Source organism: Cervus elaphus, chromosome 33 (genome assembly GCF_910594005.1).
Source record: "Cervus elaphus chromosome 33, mCerEla1.1, whole genome shotgun sequence".
In the NCBI taxonomy this organism is placed as follows: domain Eukaryota; kingdom Metazoa; phylum Chordata; class Mammalia; order Artiodactyla; family Cervidae; genus Cervus; species Cervus elaphus.
Window position 1 is genome coordinate 18,141,945 of NC_057847.1, and position 23,879 is coordinate 18,165,823.

The 23,879-nt window shown below is 38.1% G+C and overlaps 1 protein-coding gene across 6 annotated transcripts in view; it reads left to right on the forward strand.

The window, feature by feature from the left end:
- Nucleotides 1-23,879, forward strand: part of PDE1A (phosphodiesterase 1A) — a 376,053-nt gene that overhangs the window by 260,014 nt on the left and 92,160 nt on the right. For all 6 annotated transcript variants that reach the window (XM_043894606.1, XM_043894604.1, XM_043894603.1 and 3 more), the window contains one exon: nt 18,589-18,771. In XM_043894606.1, the coding sequence (XP_043750541.1) occupies nt 18,589-18,771 (183 nt within the window). The remainder of the gene's footprint in view (nt 1-18,588; nt 18,772-23,879) is intronic.

Below are 23,879 nucleotides of genomic sequence, written 5' to 3' on the forward strand. Positions count from 1 at the left end.
TATTCTTGCCTGGAGAATCCCATGGACAGAGGAACCTGGCGGGCTACAGTCCATGGGGTCGCAAAGAGTCTGACACCCCTGAGTGACTTACACTACTAAAAGTTAAATAATAACAACTTTTTGTTGTACTAATAAATGCAGAGACTTCTGGGTACATAACACAGTAAGATATATAATTTATTTTTAAAAATCAAATAATTTATTGAGAGCAATTTTTGATCCTGAGAAATGAAGTCAGGTGGGCTTAAGTTACCAGGAAAAGAGAACAGAGTGCAAACTGATGGAAACAGACCTTAATAGGATACCCATCTTGATTTCTAAAAAGATCTTTACTTGACTCATCTAAATGTCCTTAATTTTGAGAGATTGTCTGAGTGAGACTGCATGGTTATCAATCAGTAATTCAAGAAGTTAGTCTGCTAGAAATTGACTGAAATCCAGGGCACCTTGAAGTCTAAGTCCCTTGAAATCATCATGTACCAGAATTTACTAAGGAATGTTCACTCATAACATAAATATCTATTGAGTATGTGAAGTGAACACCAGACACATCGCTCATCAGAATCCAGAGTACAACTGTGCGGATAGCTGGTCATTAGAAATGAGTCAAGAACTGGGAAGATAAATAGAGGAAACAGGACTAATACGGTGAACATGAAACGGAGGTTTGGAGTGAGTGAAAAACCCAAGCACACTGAAAGATTACAAGAGGAAACACGTTTAACAGCAGTAAACCATAACAGGAACATGGATATAAAATGGGATAGAAAGTGTAGAGTTAAGATTCCAAACCAGGCAATGGTTGGAATTACTTAATATTAATAAATCTAGCTCCCCAGCAAAACTCCCTGTGCCTGTTCTCAAAGACATGGCTTCTAACAAAAGGAATTAAGGTTAAATAAAGGGGAGTCTGGAATGTGCTAGATATATGGACACGAGAGCTCAGAAATATGGTGCCAGTTAGAGATGTGAATTTAGGGATTATAATCCAGGAGTCTCACGTTGGTTTTTTTTTTTTTTTTTAAATAATCAGAATTCCGATGCTAATTCAATATGTGATGTGGGAACACACCATTTAAAGTTAGGAATGGAGCAACTTCAGAGGATACTCAGGAAGTACAGACATAGAAGAAAGTATATCTGGAGAGTCTGGAGTAGCAAAGCCAGGGTTGCTAAAAAGGGTAAATCAATATGCCACAGAAGAACCGCTGAATGCAGTTAGGAGAGTCCTGATGCCTCTGAAATGGAGTTTCACAAAGAGAAAAGGCCACCAGTCAGATTACGGTAATATGAGGAATGGAAGTGGAATGTCTCTAGAAGAAAAAAGCGTAGATTATTTTTCAAGAATTTCCTAGCCTGTAGGAAAAAGCAGCGATTTAACAGTCTATTTAATAGGAATGAATTTTTTTCATGCTTTTTTTTAGAGCAGAAACCTTCCATGAACCTTAAGATAAAAAAGAGATTCAGATTAAAGAGAAAGAGTAACTATGGAAAGATTAGGTCAAGAAGTTATTCTTTGTAAGTTAGTGTAGCCACAGTGAAAAACAGTATGGATATTCCTCAGAAAACCAAAAATAGAATTACAATATGATCCAGGAACCCCACCCTGGGCATATATCTGGATAAAACTATAATTCAAAAAGATGTAGGCACCCTTGTGTTAGCAGATATGTGTTTATATATAGAATGCATGAAACAAGGTCCTACTGCATAGCATGGAGAGCTATATTCATTATCCTATGATAAACTATGATGAAAAAGAATATTTTAAAAGTGTGCTGTTGTTTAGTCGCTAAATCATGTCCAACTCTTCTGCGACCCCGTGGACTCTTGCCCACCAGACTCCTCTGTCCATAGCATTTCCCAAGCAAGAATACTGGAGTGGTTTGCCATGCCCTTCTCTAGGGGATTTTCCTGACCCAAGGATCAAACCCATGCCTCCTGCATTGGCAGGCGGATTCTTTACCGCTGAACCACCAAGGTAGCCTCCAGAAAAATGTACTGAGTCACTGCTATATTTGTTGTTGTCGTCCAGTTGCTCAGCTGTGTCTGACTCTTTGCAACCCCATGGACTGCAGCACGCTAGTCTTCCTTGTCCTTCCCCATCTCCCTGTCCTTTACCATCTCCTGGAGCTTGCTCAAATTCATCCATTGAGTCAGTGTATAGTAGTCATTAACACAACATTGTAAATCAACTGTACTTCAGTAAAAAAGTAGTCTTAAGTTATCTTGGAAAGGAGACAAATAGCCAGGCATAGGTGGAAAATGAAGGTGAAGATGGAGCTAACTATAGCACATATCTAAGGATCTTCAAATAAGCAAAACATGCATAGCACAATACAATCAAAAAGGTCAGTAAGCATTGGTTTTAAACTCAGTTGCTCAGCAAGAGTAACAGTGTGGCAATAATTTTGACAAAAATTATAGCCCATGGACTCTAAAACTCAGAGATCAACATGATGTAGAGAGCAAACCCTGAGTGATTAATCACGACAACCTACACATCATGATGGCACTGACTCTTGTATAATCCTCAGACACTTAGAGCCAGGGTAGGGAAGATGGAGAAGAGAAAAGAGCTGGACTAATGGACACCTTTCATTAACATTTCAATTACAGGTAAAAGAAAAGCCAACAAAATCACCTTAAACAAACTCTCATTGCCAACACTGATGACCAGTGCTGACTGTAAGCATTGGTGAATCAGGACAAAATGATATCAAAAATCTTCCTGTTTTGATTACTCTGGAATGACCTCTCTCTGAGGCTTTGAGGGTAGCAAAACAAGACAGAGGTGGTATTTCCAAGCGGTACCTCCTCCCACCTTCGAATCCAGCAGGAATAAAAGAGGCTTTCTTTTCCAGCAGACACAACTTTTCTGTTTCATTGGCTCTAGTTAGGTCATTCGCTTATCCCTCACACAATCGTACCCAGAGGAACTGACTATACACGTTCACTGATAAAGCATCTTATGAGGCAGTTCAAAGGTGGATTTTATTTCAATCACATGCCTAGAATTGAGAATGGAAGAGAGTGCTTTCCTAGACAGCAATAGCCACAGTAGCAGCAACAATGCTCTCTCCAGAGTGAAAACTAAAATGTTATTACTACATGCAGGTGGAGCTGGAGCAGAGTCTGTGTGGGATACTGAGCAACTCGTCCTACATTTGCTCCTGCGACAAACCTTTGGGCAAGAGATTTTTTTTTTTTCCCCTCTAGTCAGTGGTTTTCTTACACAGAGATGAAGTCAGCAGTCCCTTTCTGTTCTCAAATTCTATGGTTTTATTAATGGTCCCAAAGTCCCCTGAAAAGACCTGCTTATGCCTACGGTCACCAGGAGGGTGACCGAGCCTACTGTTTATCAGATGCCTAGTGGGGGAGCATTTATAAATTTGAACTCTTGTGCTCTTTAGAGTTGCTTCTGTTTGGAGGTGTCCCTAAGGAAATCAGTTTGAAGGGTATGTGCTAAGGCATTGCTGGAGTTCAGTAAACCATTAAAAAGCAAATTATGGTTTTTATGAATTCCATTTTTATGGTGTGAGCTGTGGGGAGGGGTGGCTGTTTGGAGTGCTGTGTTTGTGGGCTGTTCTCACCCTGGAGATGGAGTGTGAAAACCAGGCTTAGAAAAAGTTGCAGTAACTTTTGGTTGATTTTCATGTTTTTTTGCCATCTGTGATGTGTTACTTTCTGCAAAATTTCAAAAACAGCCTCACTAGTGAAAGGGGGGAAAAAAAATCTGACCAGATCTTTTGAGAGATGGCTGACATAAGAAGCTCAACGTATTAAGTATGATCTTACTGTTATGATATTTTGGGTCAATAAAATATAAATGAATATTTCCTGAATTTGAAAAAGGTAAACTTTTTAATGTTATTCTTTTCTAATGATGATATTAATAACAAGATTATTTGATAGATAATTATATCCAAGGCAATACATTATGCAATTTGCATATATGATTCTATATCTCAAAAATTCTGTTAATATGTATATTATTTTCACTATTAAGTTAAAAATGTGAGACATAAAAAGGTAATTAAACTGCTTAGAATCATATAAGTATTATGTGTCAGAGACAAGTTCAAACTGAGATGGAGATTACCAACATCTATTCTTTTCTTCCTTGGTAATAGAACCCTTTTTTTTTTTTTCAATTATTCACTCTTCTCTGGAAAGCCAGTGATTCATGGGAGACCAATCTTAGCCCCAGGCTTAGGATGGGTATATCCTAATTGATCCAAATCAGAAATTAGTCCTCAACTCCCTAACCAGCAAGTTTGGACATGGACATGTGATATAATTCTGGCCAATGAAACAAATGGGGAGGGTGGGGTTCATCAAAAGATTTCCTCCCCATGCAAAAGGAGTCCTTTGCTTCTGGGTATTGTATCTGGGTATGATGCTTGAAAATGATACAACCATCTGGCTGCAAGCTTAGAGCTAAACCTAACACTAAAGTTGGCAGCACAGAAAGATGGAGAAAACCCGAGTCCTTGATGATACTGTTGACTACTGATTTTTTAAAAAAATCCCTACTGGAGTCTCCCTGTCTTCAACTTTCCTGTTAAGAAAAACAATAAATCCAATTATTTAAGCCACTTTGGGTTAGGTTGGATGTCACTTGCTACTGAGAGCATCCTTATAGCCTTAAAGATCTTCCTTGCTCCAAAGCCCATGTTCTTAATCTTCAAACCTTGTAGATAGTCACCTTATCCTAAGTCCTAATACAAATGTGTTATCTAAGATATCTAAGATAACTATTTAGAATATATTTTCCCATGAAACAAGGCAAGAGGTTGATTGAGTTTCCAAGGCAAATCATGAAATATATTGACCCCATGATACAGTTAAATAGCACAGGTGGTTCTTGGGCAAGTACCAGGTACTGAATGTCAGAGACTTGTTTTTTCTTATTAAAATAAAAAGGTGCAAAAAAATAAATTAAAAAAAAAATAAAAAGGTGCAGTTAGGGAGTGGGCAGGGCATCTAGCATCCTTCTGCTCCAGGATCCTAGAAATATATTGGGATGTGCTATTTTCCCACTCAATGTTTGACTTGGTTTGGAGAATTTCAGATTGGACTCAAGTGTCCTTTCTCAAGATCTCTTCTGTCTTCCTAATTAATGTAGGGCTTCTTTGGATGATAATAGGAATGGAAACTCTGCTCTGAGTCATCACATATTCTTCCATCATCTTTGGGCCTTTCCTCCTTCTCAAGGACCTAGATTTTGCAACTTAAATCCAGGAACAGGAGTTTTTCCTCCCCAGGTTATTCTGTGTCATACATAGAGAGTCAGTTAATGAAGACATGGCTAAATATATGGCCAGGGTAACAGAAAAATTTTAATCGTGAGATTATCTTTTCACACATGGAGCAAGACGTGACTGAAAATGATTTTATTCCTCACCTAACTACTGTAAGTATCTCAATATTCTATAGCCTCTAAGACCAAAGACTCTCTGCCTATGTTTTTATACATTTATTCACTTACTCAACAACTATTTATGAAGGACACTATATGCATTGATAATTATTTTGCTTTTCTGTTTGGCTGTTGTTAACTCCTTCTTGTCATTACCCTTAGTCTTTCAGCTTCATAGGTTTAGAAAGAAGTATATTCCTCCTCTTCCTTCACACCCCCGTCCTTCAGATATATCCCAGCTCTTCTTAGTATCCATTCTCTGCTCCCCGAGAATTTGGCGCCTCTGTGCATAATGGTGACTATAGTTAATAATACTGCAGTGCGTTTTAAGAGTTGCTAAGAGAGTAGACCCTAAAAATTGAGAAATTGACTCTTCTACTTTCAGTTAAGTAACATACAGATTATTCTTGTTCATAAAATGAGTTTAAAGATTTATTAATTAAGATACTTTTACTGAGATTCTTCTGCTAGTTCCTTCCTATTTTGTTCACTCACTTCTCTCATAGTGAAATAATGGGCATATGAAATAAGCAGTACTGCTAAATCCACATTGCAGAAAAAGATTAAACCTTACTTCCTTGGCCACGATCTTCCACTGATTGGCACACCATGAATGGGTGAGAGCAGTTCTCAAAGTATTCATCAGAATCACCTGGAGGGCTTGTTAAGTCAACAAGTCTGGAGTAGAGCCCTTGAAGTTCCAGGTTTAACAAGTTCCCAGTTGCTGCCGGTTCTGCCAGTCCAGAGACCACACTTATAGAGAATGTCAAATTAGGCTACAGTAGGAAAAATATACTGCCTGGAGAATCCCAGGGACAGAGGAGCCTGGTGGGCTGCCGTCTATGGGGTCGCACAGAGTCAGACATAACTGAAGCGACTTAGCAGCAGCAGCAGCAGGAAAGATATACAGAGACTGTTGGGCTTCCCATGTGTCTTCAGAGGTAAAAAGCCACCTGCCAATGCAGGAGACTCAGAAGACATGGGTTCGATCCCTCAGTCAAGAACATCCCCTGGAGGAGGAAATGGCAACCCACTCCAGTATTCTTACCTGGAAAATTCCACAGACAGAGGAACCTGGCAGCTACAGTCCATATGGTCACAAAGAGTTGGACACAACTGAATAGACATGCAGACACAGAGAATGTTAGAAATCTAATGGCTAGAATTTTGAGGCCTTATCAAAGGAATGTGGCCCAAATATTGCCCCAAGTTGTATATGAAGCCTGGGGGCTAAAATGCCTCCCCCAACCAGGAAATTTCATCTTGCACCAGGAGCAGTAGGCAAGGGTGCTGAATTGGAGGTAAGTAGTGCCTCGAGCAACAGCTCTTGGGCATAGAGGAAGCCTGTCCTTGGGTCTATAGTGTAATCACCTCTCCCAGATTGGGCAAACCGTGGCCTTATGCTCCATCTCTGGGCCACAACCTCAAATTTTTTCTTCAGCCTGCAACTTGGAGAGCCATGGAAGGACATTTACTTAAATCGACCTTGGAATACCCTCCTCTCTGTCTTATTACCTTGATTAGAAGAAGCAGCATATCATTCTCTGAAAAGTGGGACAGGAAGATCAGTACTAGGTAGATATTGTAGAATTGTCATGAAATGTAAGATAAAATGTACCATTTTCAGTGTACAATTCAGCAGAATTAATTACATTTACAATGTTGTGCAACCATTGCCACTATCCATTTCCAAAACCTTTTCATGATCCCAAACAGAAATTCTATACCATTAAAGAATAACTCCCAGTCCCCCTCTCCCCTCAGCCCCTGGTAACCTCTATTCTACTTTCTATCTCTATTAATTTGCCTATTCTACTCTTTAAAATTTTAAAGTAGGTAAAAAGTATTTTTGGCGATCCCTCCCACTGCCTCCTTACAACCCGTAGAATGCATAAGTTTTTCTTTGGTTCCCACAAGTGCACTTTGACAAACTTCTTCCTTTAATGTCGGAAACACTTCCGTCACAAGATACCTTCCCTTTACTGCACATCATAAATTGATTTGCTTAGAGTAATTCATGCAGGTGTATAAATGGCTGGAGATTACTGAGTGCCTTGTGTCAGACACTATTCTAAGTGCTTTCTGTAACTGTTTCATCCTCCAACCCCACCACTAGAGGTACTGTTACTATCAGCTCTATTATCAGATGGTAAAGAATCTGCCTGCAATGAGGCAGACTTGAATTCGATCCCTGGGGTTGGGAAGATGCCCTGGAGAAGGAAACCCACTCCGTATTCTTGCCTGGAGAATTCCATGGACAGAGGTGTGTGGCAGGCTACAGTCATGGGGTCACAAAAAGTCAGACATGACTGAGTGACTTTCAGTTCACTACTTATCACTATTATTGTCTCTCTTTTATTGACAAAGAAACTGAGATTCAAAAGATGGACTGTTTTTTCCAAGACCACACAGCTAGTAGGTGATGAAGCCAGGATTCCAACTCCTGAGGCAGTTCTCTTAACTGTAGAGGATGCTTACTAATCAAAAAAATTGGTAATTAGTGGAATGTCAGGCTTTGAGCCTAGAGGAATATTTTTGAAGATATTTTGAGCCAAAAGGACTTCCTGGTAGGAAGCCAAGAGTCATCAGTGAGGCCCAGGGCAGTTTTCTGCTTTACCCGTTGCCTCCATTTCCATATCCCAACTGACTCCCTAAATACAATCTTGATCCTAACTCTCTGAGATCCTAACCCCTTCTCAGAGCCTGCCCCAACATTTCCTGGCCCTTCTTTCCTGTCCCAGGGGATGACCCTCCCGTTCCTGGAACTCTGCTTCCTTTGGTGGGTGCAGAGGAGGTGCAGAGCCTTGCGCCTTAGCTTGGACAGAGGCCTAGTAGGTAGACAGAAAAAGAAAATTGCCAAAAAACCAAAACCAAGCAAATAAAAAAAAAGCTGTTGAAATAAATCTGTGAGCCTGCCATTTTAAGTCTTTTGAAACAAGGCAAATAATAAATAAATAAATGTATATGGGTGGTGGCCTGGAAAAATTAATTCAAATGTATTTAGTACTTGGGAAATAGGTTCCAAACAAGTCGACAAGGCTTTTCAAATGTATTACCTCTTTGCATCCTGGCATTCAATTTATTACGCTTCAAAGTACCCTGAAATTCTACCATCCGGATATATTTCTCTCTGAGAAAATGATTCAACACACCAGTCATGGAAAACAAATTTAAGCTTCTTCTAATCATAATTCTGGTGAACTAAACTCCTTTAAGATTTTTTTTTTAAGATCAATTGTTTTTAAACCTGAATTTCAGTGTAGAGATGGGATAGAGAATAATGATTGCTGATATTTTTGTCTGAATTTAAAGGGAGTCTGGACACTTAGTCAACAAAAGACACATTTGAGGTAAAGAATAGCTCATCAGTTAAAAACTCAGATCCTGAAATCAGAGAGACTTGAGCTCAAAAAGTGGAGTGGCTGCCTCCAGTTGTATGATTTGAGCAAATCACTTAGGGTGTCTGTGCCTCAATTTATTCATCAGTAAAGTGCAGGTACTGATAGAAATATCTTCCTTATGGTGGTGTTTTGAGAATTAAATGAAGTAAAGCATGGTTCCTTGCCTGGTTCATAGTAAGTAAGCAATAAAGTTAGCTGACTTTATCATCAAATCCATCCTCGGATGGTTCTGAACTCAGAGTGAAGACAATTACCTTGGGGTTTTTTGGTGGAGAAGGGGTATGTGGAGAGGCTGCAGGCACCTCAGAACATAGGCATATGTTAACTAAAGAAATAATGCTAATAGACTTGCTTATGAGAGAACCACTTATCTCCAAAGAATAACCATACTGTAGAAATATCAACTTCTCTAATTCTCCCAGTTATACCAGAAGGGCTCCCTTGGAAGGTGTTCACTGAATATGAGGCCAGTACCACCCTTAGCCAGTGGAACTGCTTCTCTGGACACTGTCCCCCACATGAGGGTGCTCAATGATGGCCATCTTTTGGTCTGCCCCTTCCCAGGGGTTAGAAGGTCTCCAAGGCCAAGGAGAAACTGAGCTCATGACTTTTCCCTGCTGGATACTCACATCTTGGAATTCCCTGCCCTGTCCACTGTGCCCCTCTGCCATATTCTGGCCCTGAGACCCCAGAGTTCTCTACCCAAATGTCTATCAGCCTGTCTCCTAAGTCTTCATGGGCTTCCTCCTTAGGTCTTTTCTCCTGAGGAGGCCCAGGGTACTGAGGGTGTGTACACCTCTCCACCCTTAAAGAATGGCCAAGCAGCAGCTGCTTTCAAGCTTGGGCGGATTGATGGAAATTGTACTGGGACCACAGTGTCCACCTGTTCTTACAGCAAGGGCCTGAGCTGCAGGCAGCTGGGTGCAGCCCTATCACACAAGGAGTTGAGAATTCTTGTTTCCAACCCAATTTGTCAGACTTTTATGAAACTTATTAAAAGGCAGAAGGATAAAACAAATGTAGCTGTTTGTTCTCTTGATATATAGCTTTAAATACTTAGTGGTGAAATATTCAGAGATATGTGCTCCTACTGTGGGCCCAGCAAATATTAGAGGAAGAGGAGAATGAGTTAGTGTTTTGTTTAAGTGTGTCCTTTATAAGAATAATAAAGCAGGAAAAAGAAAATTTCAAATTTAAGTCAGTTTCCCCTAATTGCATTTGGCACTTGAATTTAGATACTTAATAGGTATAAACGTGGGCACTGAATGCCTGGAAATAACTGTTTGGGTACATGAGTGTAACTATTTTCTAAGAGTCTACTGTGGACAGAAATGTTTTCACTGATATAATTGTAAGAGTCAGAATCCCATGACCTCTCCTTCCGTGGCCGCCTCTTTCTTTATTCCCTTTTCCTACAAACTCTCTAGTTCAAAATATAAGCCCTTGGGGAATTGTGTCATCAGATTTCAAGAGAAAATTTGGAGTATAAATAGCTTCCAAGGATCAGTAGAGTGCTGACTGGAGGCAGGGTCAATTTCCACAGCTCACCGGCCCCCCAGTGACCCACAGCTTATGTTTAGGGACCCCTCACTTTCTGCTTTATGGACTAAAAACAGTTGAATCAAACACCAGTTGAAGCATTTTTCAGAGGTCAACAGTGCTAACATTTTGGATGTATACTCCTGATCCTTCTTTTCAGTGTAGTGCATTTTAAGAATTCCCAAGGGAAATGTACCAATGATTTTTGCTTTCATGTTATAAGTTTCTTAAACACAAAGTCTTTGTTTTTTAAGAGCACTCATGGAATAAACATTTATGCTTACCCTGCCATCCAACCCTAGGATAAAGCACAGTCAAGTGGTTGGATGTTTTGGAAGCAAGATTCATTATAGTATTTGAAATCTCATTTTAACAAGCTACTTGAACAAATGTATGTCAACAATGAAATGAGGGCAAACTACTCTAAAATGTTTGATGTGTGATAGTCTTATTTAGATATCTTCACATCTTAGAGAAATGTATAGAAAAATTATTTCTGGTAACTCTCTAGCAGCCCAGGATTACAGGATTACTATTTGATATTATACTGGAGTTTTCATTCTTGCCCTATCTAGCATGGTCAAATGAAATCTGAAGGTCTCGCTGTTGTGCTCAGAAGAGTGTTCAGGGCAGGTGCCAGGGAAAGGAAAAATGAATAAGGGAGGAGAGGAGAAATATGCTCCATTAGGTGTATCTGTTTATTTTTAAAATTCATTTAAGTTTCATCCCCCTGCCTTTAAACTTTCTTCTATCCAAACTTAATTAATTATCTTAACCCACTCCAGTACTCGCCTGGAAAATCCCATGAATGGAAGAGCCTGGTAGGCTACAGTCCATGGGGTCGCGAAGAGTCAGACATGACTGAGCGACTTCACTTTCACTTTCTTTCACAACTTATTTGGGTCTTTTTAAGGAATTTATTACCATGCTCTGGGCTTCCCAGGTGGCACAGTGGTGAAGAATTGCCTGCCAGTGCAGGAGATGTGGTTTGATCCCTGGGTCGGGAAGATCCTCGGGAGGAGGGCATGGTAACCCATTCCAGTATTCTTGCCTGGGAAATGCCATGGACAGAGGAGCCTGACAGGCTCCAGAGGGTTGCAAATGTTGACGCACCTGAGCAGCTGAGCATGAGCTTGAACGTGTATCTGTTCATTCCAAACTCCTAACTTATCTCCCGCCTATTTTTTCCCCTTTGGTAATGATAGTTTTTTTTCCCCCCCCTATGTCTATGGATCTATTTCTGTTTTGTATATAAATTCATTTGTATCATTTTTAAAGATTCCACATGTAAGTGATATCATATGATATTTGTCTTTCTCTGTCTGGCTTACTTCACTTAGTGTGATAATCTCTAGGTCCATCCATGTTGCTGCAAATGGCATTATTTAATTCTTCTTGTGTTGAGTAGTATTCCATTGTGTAAGTGTACCACATCTTCTTTATCCTTTCCTCTGCTGATGGACATTTAGATTGCTTCCATGTCTTGGCCATTGCCAGTAGTGCTACAGTGAGCATAGGGGTGCATGTATCAGTATCTTTTCAAATTATGGATTTATCCAGATATGCTTCCAGGAGTGGGATTGAAGGATCATTGTAGTTCTATTTTTAGTTTTTAAGGAACCTCCATACTGTTATCCTAAGTGGCTACACCAATTTACATTCCCACCAACAGTGTAGGCGGATTCCCTTTTCTCCACACTTTCTTTAGCAGTTATTTTTATTTTTTATTTATTTATTTTTTTTAGCAGTTATTTTTAGTCTTTGTAATTATGGCCATTCTGACCAGAGTGAAGTAATACCTCGTTGTAATTTTGATTTGCATTTTTCTAATAATTAGCAATGTGGAGCATCTTTTCATGTGTTTTTTGGACATCTGTATGTCTTCATTGTAGAAATGCCTTTTTAGATCTTCTACCAATTTTTTGATTGGGTTGTCTTTAGGTTATTGAGCTGTATGTGCTGTTTGCATATATTGGAGATTAATCCCTTGTCAGTTACATCATTTACAAATATCTTCTCCCATTCTGTAGGTTGTCTCCTCATTTCATTTATGGTTCCCTTTGCTATGCAAAAGCTTTTAAGTTTAAGTAGGTCCCATTAGTTTATTTTTATTCTTATTTCCACTGCTCTGGGAGATGGATCCCAAAAGATATGGCTGTGATTTATGTCAAAAAGTGTTCTGCCCGAGTTTTCCCTAGGGGTTTTTATAGTATCCAGTCTTATACTTGTCCTTAATCCAGAAAAATGTCTAATATTTTTCCAAGTCAAATAAATATTTCCCCATAATTTGCTTCAAAAATTCTAAAGAGATCGTTCAAGAGCAAATTAACATACAGGTAATAAAGAGATGATGGCTAATAGTGAACTACCTCAGGATGCTTTTGTGCTTATCAATCAAAGAATATGGGACTCTTTAAAAGACTAAAATTTCTTATACTATCTCCATCCTTACTCCACTTCCCAAAGGTAATCACTTGTAATAGTTTAGTGTAGATCTTTCTGGATGTTGATCCCCCGAATCTGTGCCATTCACTGCTGTAGATGCCGGTACAGCAGTGCATAAGATACAAACCAACTCTCTGACCTGTCTTTATAGTCTACTGGATAAAACATTTTGAATAAAAAAAAAACTAATAAACATATGGCATGACATTAGCAGTGGTAAGTGCTAAGAAGTCTATAACAGGATAAAGAGAATCAAGGTGTTTACTATTTGAGTTGGGGGGAGGGGGGTGGTCAAGGAAGCACTTTATGAATGCAGTGAGGAAATGATCCACACATCTTGAGAAAGAGATTCTAAGCAGGGGAAACAGCAAGTGTAAAGATTCTGAGCAGAAGCAAGCTTGGTAGATAGGATTATAGCAAGGAGGCCAGCACCGTCGAAGCAAAATGAATAAGGTAGAAATTGTTAAGAGATATAAGTAGAGATGTAGCTTGTGGTGCACTTCATAGGGCTGTATGAATTAAGCATTGGCATGGTCTGACTTGGGTTTCCCAGGTAGTTCAGTGGTAAAGAATCTGCCTTTTAATTCTGGAGACCCAGGAGATATGGGTTTGATCCCTGGGTTGGGAAGATCCCTGGAGGAGCAAATGGCAACCCATTCCAGTATTCTTGCCTGGAGAATTCCATGGACAAAGGAGCATGGCTATGGTCCATAGGGTCACAAAGAGTAGAACATGACTAAACACGCACACACATGGTCTTACTTATACTTTAAAGGAGGCAGACACTGGCTGGAAATTCTGACAGATGTAAATGTTGAGTCTGACAGTAGTTTGGAGGCAAGATTCCTTCTTATTGTTTAAGGCCTTTGATTGGATCAGGTCACTCACATTATGGAGGGTAGTCTGCTTTACTCAAAGTCTACTGATTTCAATGTAAACCACATCTAAAATATACCTTCACTACAAGATCTAGACTGGTGTTTGACCAAACAACACAGCATCATAAGCTAGGTGTGTGAACATAAAAAATTAACTGTCACAGAGTTGTTTGTTGCTTTTTTGAGATTTGCTTTTTTGTACATTAGAATATTTCATGCTTTTCTCCTTATGCACTCTGTTCCTCTATTTTTATATTCATTAATTAATCTATATCACTCTTTTTCCCCCTGAAGTTATATGTTCTTCCTTCTCAATAAATGACATCATGCATGATGACTAAGAATTGCTAGACTCCTGGGTACCACATCTATATGTGAACTCTCATATGCTGATTTGATCATGTTTGATGAACTGTCATGGATAATTTATGATTTTAGGACATATAGTCCTAAAGTCCTCCACATCAGATTCGCAAAGGACCAATTGACAACCATTACCGTGTGTCTGTCATTCTACTCAGTGTAGTTGAAAATCAAGGCAGCAGTAGAATTCTTGGAGCGCAGTGACATCATAGGATTACACACAATGATTCCCATTCCACCTGTCCTGTTCTTTGGCTTTATTTGATCATTGCGTAAGGAATAATAGAAATGGCATCAATAATAATAGAAATGGCATAAGCCCTGAAATTTTCAAACTATGTAGTGGAAATGTCTTGCTGTGATTAACTGAGGAATCTGATTTTAAATGAACAAAAGGAGGAAAAAAACAATTTGCTTTGAATTACAATGTCCATGTGTTAGGTATAAATCAAAATCATCCAAATGTAAGAGCCAAATGAGAATTAAATATGATTTAGAGTAAGTATTAATATTAACTTCTATGTCTTTTTTATCTTCATGTGTGTACATGTAATTTTGTACTTCCTGCACTTAAGTTGTGTATATTTTTTCATAAGGTATTTCATAAATGCATTCATACTTGTTTAGTACTTTGAAAAATAAATATTGGCAAAGGACTGTCATCCAAACATTTATAAAATGCAGTGGAACATAGCGGAAGTCATATTATCTTTTGAGCCTCTTTTTGGTAGTTTCGGGTGCTTTCGATGAACTTCCTGCCTTTGTGCCCTTTCCTTGATCCCTGCTCTCTAGAGATGATATGTGGCCTGTTCTGGAGGCTTAAGCACACGCTGTCAGCTCTGGCTACCTTCCCTACATCGGCTCGTAATCCTTAGGCCTCAATCTGTAAAAAAAGAAATCTACCAAAGTGAATGGAACCCAAAGGTCAAAGCTAAAATGTGCCAAAAATAGCTCTGAGTTCTTAAATTGGTGCACCCACAAAGAAACAACAGTCAAGCAACAGACAGAGCTAGCCTGTGTTCTTCCTGGAGGCAAAGTTCAATTGCTCTGTAAAGTCTCTGTGTATTTGTGTGAAGCCTTTCACACTATTTTGCCAGTTCAGACCCTTAGGAAGTTCTGGGTCACTGGAGCTGCCCAGCCTTAATGCAGTTATTATTACTGGCCAGTGCCGTCAACGTTGTCTATCTGGGGCTTATACTGGAGAGCGGCAGGGCAGTACTTTGAGCTCCTGGTTACTTCCTCCTCGCACAGCTGATTTTCTCAGCCAGCAGTTCTAAGCCCATCAGATCTGCACCCTCAGGACAGATAGCATTTGCTCTAACTTTTCCACTTGACACTGGCTGGGTCACCCAAAATGAGCTTTTCCATTTGTTTTCATCTTTCTTTTTTTCACCTTCTCATCTGTGCTGTTGATAACAGAATGAATATCTATGGAGTATTTTTGTAAAATTTAAGGATATGCATCAAATAAAATAAAACATGTGAATGACTTCTGTAAACTCCAAGGACTATACACATAGTATGTACTTTCTGTGCTCAGTATACACAAACTTATTAAATAGAAGACAATTTTTATAACTTCAATTCCCCTTTTTCTTTCCATCCAATATATCCTTTAATAGACATCTGTATATGAACTCTTTTCCCTATCTTATTTTGTTGTTTAGTCACTAAGTACTGTCAGACTGTGACCGCATGGATTGTAGCCCACCAGGCTCCTCTGTTCATGAGATTTCCCAGGCAAAAGTACTGGAATGGGTTCCATTTCCTTCTCCAGGGGATCTTCCAGGATCAAGGATCAAACCCACATCTTCTGCATTGGCAGGCGGATTCTTTGCTGCTGAGTCACCAGGGAAGCCCCTTCCCTATTTTATCTTAGTTTTATTCATTATTGGAATAATATATTGATGATATTAATAATCAGTATCTCCAGACTGATGTCACTGTACTTAAATGTTTGGGAACTTATCAACTGTTCAAGTCCATTAGTCTTTGCCCTCAAAAGATGACCAATTTGAGAAACTCAGAGCTTTCCAAATATTAACCTAGTGAATTTTTGATATAGCTCATATTAAAAGATGATCAGAGAGTGACTTGCTATACTTCAAATCCTATTTCTCTGCTTGCTTTGTTGTTAGTTTTTCTTCACTTTTTCCTAAAGTTTAACCACTATAAAATTTTTAAGTTAATTAATTTTAATTGGAGGATAATTACTTTACAATATCGTGATTGTTTTTGACATACAGTGACATGAATCAGCCACAGGTACACATGTGTCTCCTCACTCTAAACCCCCCTCCCACCTCCCTCCCCAACCCATCCCTCTGGGTTTTCCCAGAGCATCGGCTTTGAGTGCCCTGTTTCATGCATCAAACTTGCATTGGATATCTATTTTATATATGGTAATATACATGTTTCAATGCTATTCTGTCAAGTCATCCTACCCTCACCTTCTCCCACAGAGTCCAAAATTCTGTTCTTTACATCTGTCTATCTTTTGTTGCCTTGCATATAGGGTCATTGTTACTGCCTTTCTAAATTCCATATATATGTGTTAATATACTGTATTTGTGTTTCTCTTTCCAACTTACTTCACTTTGTATAATAGTCTCCAGTTTCATCCACCTCATTAGAACTGACTCAAATGCATTCCTTTTTATAGCTGAGTAATATTCCAGTATGTAAATGTACCACTACTTCCTTATCCATTCATCCGCTGATGGACATCTAGGTTGCTTCCAAGTCCTAGCTATTGTAAACATTGCTGCAATGAACATTGGGGTACATGTGTCTCTTTCAATTCTAGTTTCCTTAGTGTGTATGCCCAGCAGTGAAATTGCTGGGTCATATGGCTGCTCTATTTCCAGTTTTTTAAGGAATCTCCACACTGTTCTCCATAGTGGCTGTATTGTTTGCATTCCCACCAACAGTGTCAGAGGGTTCCCTTTTCTCCACACCCTCTCCAATACTTACTGTTTGAAGACTTTTTCAGGGCAGTCATTCTGACCCGAGTGAGATGATATCTCATTGTGGCTTTGATTTGTGTTTCTCTAATAATGAGTAATGTTGAGCATCTTTTCATGTGTTTATTAGGCATCTGTATGTCTTCTTGGAGAAATGTCTGTTTTGTTCTTTGGCCCACTTTTAGATTCGGTTGTTCTTTTTTCTGGTATTGAGGTGCATGAGCTGCTTGTATATTTTGGAATTTAATTCTTTGTCAGTTGTTTCATTTGCTATTATTTTCTTCCACTCTGAAGGCTGCCTTTTCACTTTGCTTATATTTTCCTTCATTGTGCAAAAGCTTTTAAGTTTAATTAGGTCCCATTTGTTTATTGTTTTTATTTCCATTACTTTGGGAGGTGGGTCATAGAGGATGTTTCTGTGATTTATGTCAGAGAGTGTTCTGCCTATGTTTTCCTCTAAGAGTGTTATAGTTCCTGGTGTTACATTTAGATCTTTAACCCATTTTGAGTTTATTTTTGTGTATGGTGTTAGAAAATGTTCTAGTTTCTTCTTTTACATGTGGTTGTCCAATTTTCCCAAATCCAGTTGTTACAGAGATTGTCTTTTCTTCATTGTATATTTTTGCCTCTTTTGTCAAAGATAAGGTGTACATAGGTGCATGGATTTATCTCTGGACTTTCTATTTTGTTTCATTGATCTATGTCTGTCTTTGTGCCAGTACCATACTGTCTTGATGACTGTAGCTTTATAGTATAGTCTGAAGTCAGGAAGGTTGATTACTCCAGTTCCATTCTTCTTTCTCAAGATTGCTTTGGCTATTTGAGGTTTCTTGTGTTTCCACACAAATTGTGAAATTATTTGTTCTAGTTCTGTGAAAAACACCATTGGTAGCTTGATGGGGATTGCATTGAATCTATAGATTGCTTTGGGTAGTATACTCATTTTTATAATATTGAGTCTTCCAATCCACGAACATGGTATATTTCTTCATCTGTTTGTGTCATCTTTGATTTATTTCATCAGTGTTTTAAAGTTTTCCATATATAGGTCATTTTTTTTAAGGTAAATTTATTCCTAAGTATTTTATTATTTTCATTGCAATGGTGAATGGGATTGTTTCCTCAATTTCTCTTTCTGTTTTTCATCATTAGTGTATAGGAATGCAAGGGATTTCTGTGTATTAATTTTATATCCTTCAACTTTACTATATTCATTGATTAGCTCTAGTAATTTTCTGGTGGTATCTTTAGGGTTTTCTATGTAGAGGATCATGTCATTTGCAAACAGTGAGAATTTTACTTCTTCTTTTCCAATCTGGATTCCTCTTATTTCTTTTTCTTCTGATTGCTGTGGCTAGGACTTCCAAAACTATGTTGAATAGTAGTGGTGAGGGTGGGCACCCTTGTCTTGTTCCTGATTTTAGAGAAAATGCTTTCAATTTTTCACTGTTAAGGATAATGTTTGTTGTGGATTTGTCATTTATGGCTTTTATTGTGTTTAGGTATGTTCCTTCTATGCCTGCTTTCTGGAGAGTTTTTATCATAAATGGGTTTAATCACTATAAATTTTTTTGTAGGAGACTGCTGGATACTGATGATGAGCTCAGTGACATTCAGTCGGATTCTGTCCCATCAGAAGTCCGGGACTGGTTGGCTTCTACCTTTACACGGAAAATGGGGATGATGAAAAAGAGATCTGAGGAAAAACCAAGATTTCGGAGCATTGTGCATGTTGTTCAAGCTGGAATTTTTGTGGAAAGGTAAGTGAACTTGCTGGTATATTAAGACAAAATTTAAAAGGCAGAAAATATACTTAATATATCAATATTATGAGAGTCCTGTAGTTATTGAGGAAAACTGTAATCATAAGTATACCTGGAATAAGTGGATTTAGGACTTTATGAGGAAATTTACCCTATAACAAAAAATATCTTGTCCTGGACTTTTTTTTAATTTATTTTAAATTAATATAAAGACTTAAATAAAGTATAGACTTTTGAATGGCCATTCTCAAATGAATCTTTATGAGTAACTGTTTAAAAACAATTATAATACATTCATATGCTATAAACCTAACATTACCCAAGTAAAATGTAGTGCCTGATAAAATAAGTTCTATACTACATAACAAAATCACGCAGGCCTTTTCTCCACACTTAAGTGAAAAGGCCATCCTCTTACGACCTTGGAGTAAAGCTCTCTCATGTCCAATCTCCTTGAAGAGCTTTTTAACTTTTCTGTCACTGAAGGAATTCTGTTACTTGCTGGCCCTTAGAAGCAGCAAGTCAAATCACTAGAGTTTCTAATGTGAAATACATGTTAATATGACAGGATTTTATATTATTTAGCCCTTAATAACATAGCTTATTTTTTCTGTCTGGAAATAAGATGCTTCAGAACTAAAACTATAAAAAGACTCGAAATAAACATCTTACATCTGACAATGTTGAGAAATAGTTCTTAAAAGTTACTTATACTTACTTAGACTTAGAAACAATTATGCTACATCAAGTTATAAATAACAAAGGTTATCAAAGCAAAATTAAGGAAGAGAAATTTTTTATCAATGTGTTTAAAATTAAAGGAGACCACATTATTTTTTATCTTCAGACATCTCTAGTTATTACCTCTAATAAACTTCCTAAACTTTCATCTTCTTCCTAAAGGAACAATGAGAAGCCCTCTTGGGTTTCTAAAAATCTAAATGACAAGCATTGCAAGAAGTATTTGATGTGATTTAAAGATATATTATAACCATAAGAAACAAAGCATCTATGATCTTGGTTTATGCCTTTATTACCCAAATTATTATTATTCAAATTACTTTGTGTATGTTTTAGCCATGTTCAATTGCCTTTGATAAAGGAACCTTCATAATAAGCATAATGAGCTTGATTAGTTAGGTGAGATGATACCTCCAACACCTAGTGCATAAACTGCTCCCAACTCTGCCAAATGGGACCTGAAATCTGAAACAGACAAGTAGGGCTGGAGATAAATAATTTTTATAATAATATTCCTATTTTTTAAAACAAGTTAGGTAAGTGTGTGACAGTTGATTTTTCTTAGTATCAGTTTGAAAACATCTAAATAGTAGTTCAGAAAATCAGTGAAAGAATCAGAGATAAAAGAGTGTATGTTTGCTTTAATGAAGAAATGTATATTTTGCCTTTTTGTTTAAGAAAATATAGAATTTGGCAAACTGAAAAATAAATTAAAATTGTAAAAGTAAACCAACTAAATTTCCATTCTCATTAAATAGAAAATCAAAACAAATTCTGTGAAATATATTGATATGTTAAACTTTCATTTTTTTTTTCATTTGCTGCACAGAAACATCAAAACGTACTTAAGGTAACTAAATTAGTAAGTAGTCTTAAAGAAATCAAAGTACTAAAACACATAGAAATGAAATATTTTCTATTACTTTTGAATTTCCATTAGTAAATATGTAAACAAAAGGATATGTTTATCTAGAATTTTGAAAAATAATCATCTTCAATCATGAAAGTTAGAAAGGCTTCTTGAGTCTTTTCTCAAGTAGCCCCTTCCAAGAATCAGCCCGTCAGCAAGTCCAAGCAATTTGCTTACACCAGTGTATCCCAAACCTACTCACTTTCTCATCTCCTCTCCAGAAACCCCAATCTAAGCCTTTGCCACCTGCCATCAGAAATGTGACAATAACTGTCAACTAGGCTCCCCTCTTCCTCACTTGCTTTCTCTAAGCAAGTCACTTTCTACAGTGATTTTTAAAATGTAAATTCAGTTCTGTCATTCTTAACCTTAAAATAATCTGATTGCCTTTACCATTTCACTGGATGTACCATTTCACCTGGTATTAAAGGCAACTTCTGTATCACAGCTTGCATGACTAGGCCCCCTTATCTTCTAGACTCATCTAATGCTACTATCACCCTTTACTGAATATCTATACTAGTGTGATTTCAACTCCATGAATATCCAATACTTTGGCCACCTGATGCAAAGAAGTGACTCACTGGAAAAGACTCTGATGCTGGGAAAGATTGAAGGCAGGAGGAGAAGGGGACAACAGAAGATGAGATGGTTTGATGGCATCACTGACTTGATATGAGTTTGAGCAAGCTTCAGGAGTTGGTGATGGACAGGGAAGCCTGGCGTGCTGTGGTCCATGGGGTCACAAAAAGTCAGACACGACTGAGCGACTGAACTGAGCTTTCTTCCCTTGGGACCAGTAATTCTGCTCTTTCCTCTATCAGAAATGATTTTCCCCAAACTTCACTCTGACTAGCCATTTCTATCTTTCCAGAGGCCTTTCCTGGTTACTCTGTATACTGTTCATCACTTTCTCTATCCCAACCAGTGGTTTACCTCATAGCATTTAGTGCTCTTTTTACTCATGTATTATTTCTTATTTATTGTCCCTCTTCACCACTAAATAAACCCTGTGAAAACAACACATAGGTTTCTTATTCTCCACTGAGTAGTCTCTTGTCCACCACAATGTCCGGCATATGATAGTTTTATTTTTTTTAAGTTTTTGAATTATATTCTGCAACTGTAATAAAAAACCTTCCAAAAATAATCTTCCCTATTTCCAGTAGAACTTTTACCACTTACAGGAGAACAGGAAATCCATTGTTCTTTTTCAGCAACTTGTAATATAATGACTATTTACTCATATGTGAGACCACTGCATTAAGGTTTCTCCCACATTCATTCTCCAGAATGAGTTATCCTACTTTTCCACACTAATTTTTAAAGTTTTCACCCTAATATCCTATTCCCAGCTATAGAGTTAGAAAATGATAATGAAGTGGTTTCTCCTTCTCCTTAGAAGAGTAATCTTCTTCCTTCTCTTTCTTTATATATAATGAGAATATACAGGGATATTCATTTCTCAAACCTGCTCCAAGTCTAGGAAACATGAGAGTTCTCACCGAACCCAAAGAGCCTTGAAGAATGTCAGAATTGGAGCCAATGGTATTGGCTGCAGAGTAATGAGAACAGTAATGTTAATATTAAGAATAATGACTTTCTGGGACTTCCCTGGTACTCCAGTGTTTGAGAATCCTTCTGCCAGTGCAAAAGACACTGGGTTGATCCCTGCTCTGGAAAGATCCCACATGCCTTCAGGCAACTAAGGCCATGGGCCAGAATTACTGAGCCCAGGCACCCTAGAGTCAATTCCCCCCAACAAGAGAAGCCACCACAATAAGAAGCCGGCACACTAACTTCTCCAGTTGCAGGGACCGGGAGCTGCTAAAGAGTAGTTCCTGGTCACTGCAACTAGAGAAAGCCTGAACACAGCAACGAAGACCCAGAACAGCCAAAAATAAACAAACAAGCATTTAAAAAATAATAACAGCTTTCTTATATTGAGTACTTATAATAATGTTACACTAGGCGTTTATATCATTTATCTTCATAAAAAGTGTATGATTATCCTTATTTTACAGATAACTGACATTAGCTTTCTAGAGGTCACACAGCTAGGGATTGGTTACCCTGTGATCCAAGATCTAAATTGTGTGTTCTCCTTGCTACATAATACTGCCTTTTGTGCCATGAAGTTACACAGATGTAAAGTTACTTAATTTTTAAAGTTTCTTATTCCTGACCACTTATCTCCTTGCCCATCCAACTTCATTACCCCGTACCTCCATTTTTTAGTAATGATTAAAAAAATAGAAAAAACTATTTGTTTCTTAAAAAAAAAAAAAAACAAAACTAAATATCATTTCAGTTCAGTTCAGTAGCTCCGTTGTGTCTGACTCTTTGCCACCCCATAGACTGCAGCACACCAGGCTTCCCTGTCCATCACCAACAGCTGGAGCTTGCTCAAACTCATGTCCATCGAGTCGGTGATGCCATCCAACGATCTCATCCTATGTTGTCCCTTTCTCCTCCTGCCTTCAATCTTTCCCAGTATCAGGGTTCTTTTCCAATGGGTCAGTTCTTTGCATCAGGTGACTGAATATTGGAGTTTCAGCTTCAGCATCAGTCTTTCCAATGAATATTTAGAACTGATTTCTTTTAGGAGGGACTGGTTTGATCTCTTTGTAGTCCAAAGGACTCTTCAGAGTCTTCTTCAGGACCACAGTAAAAAAAAAGCATCAATTCTTTGGCACTCAGCTTTCTTTATGGTCCAACTGTCACATACATACATGGCTAATGGAAAAAGCATAGCTTTGACTAGACGGATATTTGTTGGCAAAGTAACGTCTTTGCTTTTTAATATGCTGTCTAGGTTGGTCAGAGCTTTCTTCCAAGGAGCAAGTGTCTTTTAATTTCATGGTTGCAGTTACCATCTGCACTGATTTTGGAGCCCAAGAAAATAGTCTCACTATTTCCATTGTTTCCCCATCTATTTGCCATGAAGAGGTGGGGCTGGATGCCATGATCTTAGTTTTTCGAATACTGAGTTTTAAGCCAGCTTTTCCACTCTCTTTCATTTTCATCAAAAAACTCTTAAGTTCCTCCTTGCCTGGACCTTTTATTTTTATTTTTTTATTTTTTATTAAAAAAAAATGCCTGGACCTTTTATATTGTGATTAAATTGTTTCCTTGTTCTGCAAGATTAAAATATATATACCTATCTTAGTGGAGCAAGTAATGTTAGTATTTTTCTGATAGGCTGCTCTGAAATCTTCCAACTGAGATAGAGGATAAGGATAATTTTTTATTATAACTGTTTGCCACATCTAAAAATTATTTAAGGTCATTTAATACTTCCTGGTGGCTCAGACAGTAAAGCGTCTGCCTACAATGCGGGAGACTTGGGTTCAATCCCTGGGTAGGGAAGATCCTCTGGAGAAGGAAATGGCAACCCACTCCAGTATTCTTGCCTGGAAAATCCCATGGACAGAGGAGCCTGGTAGGCTACAGT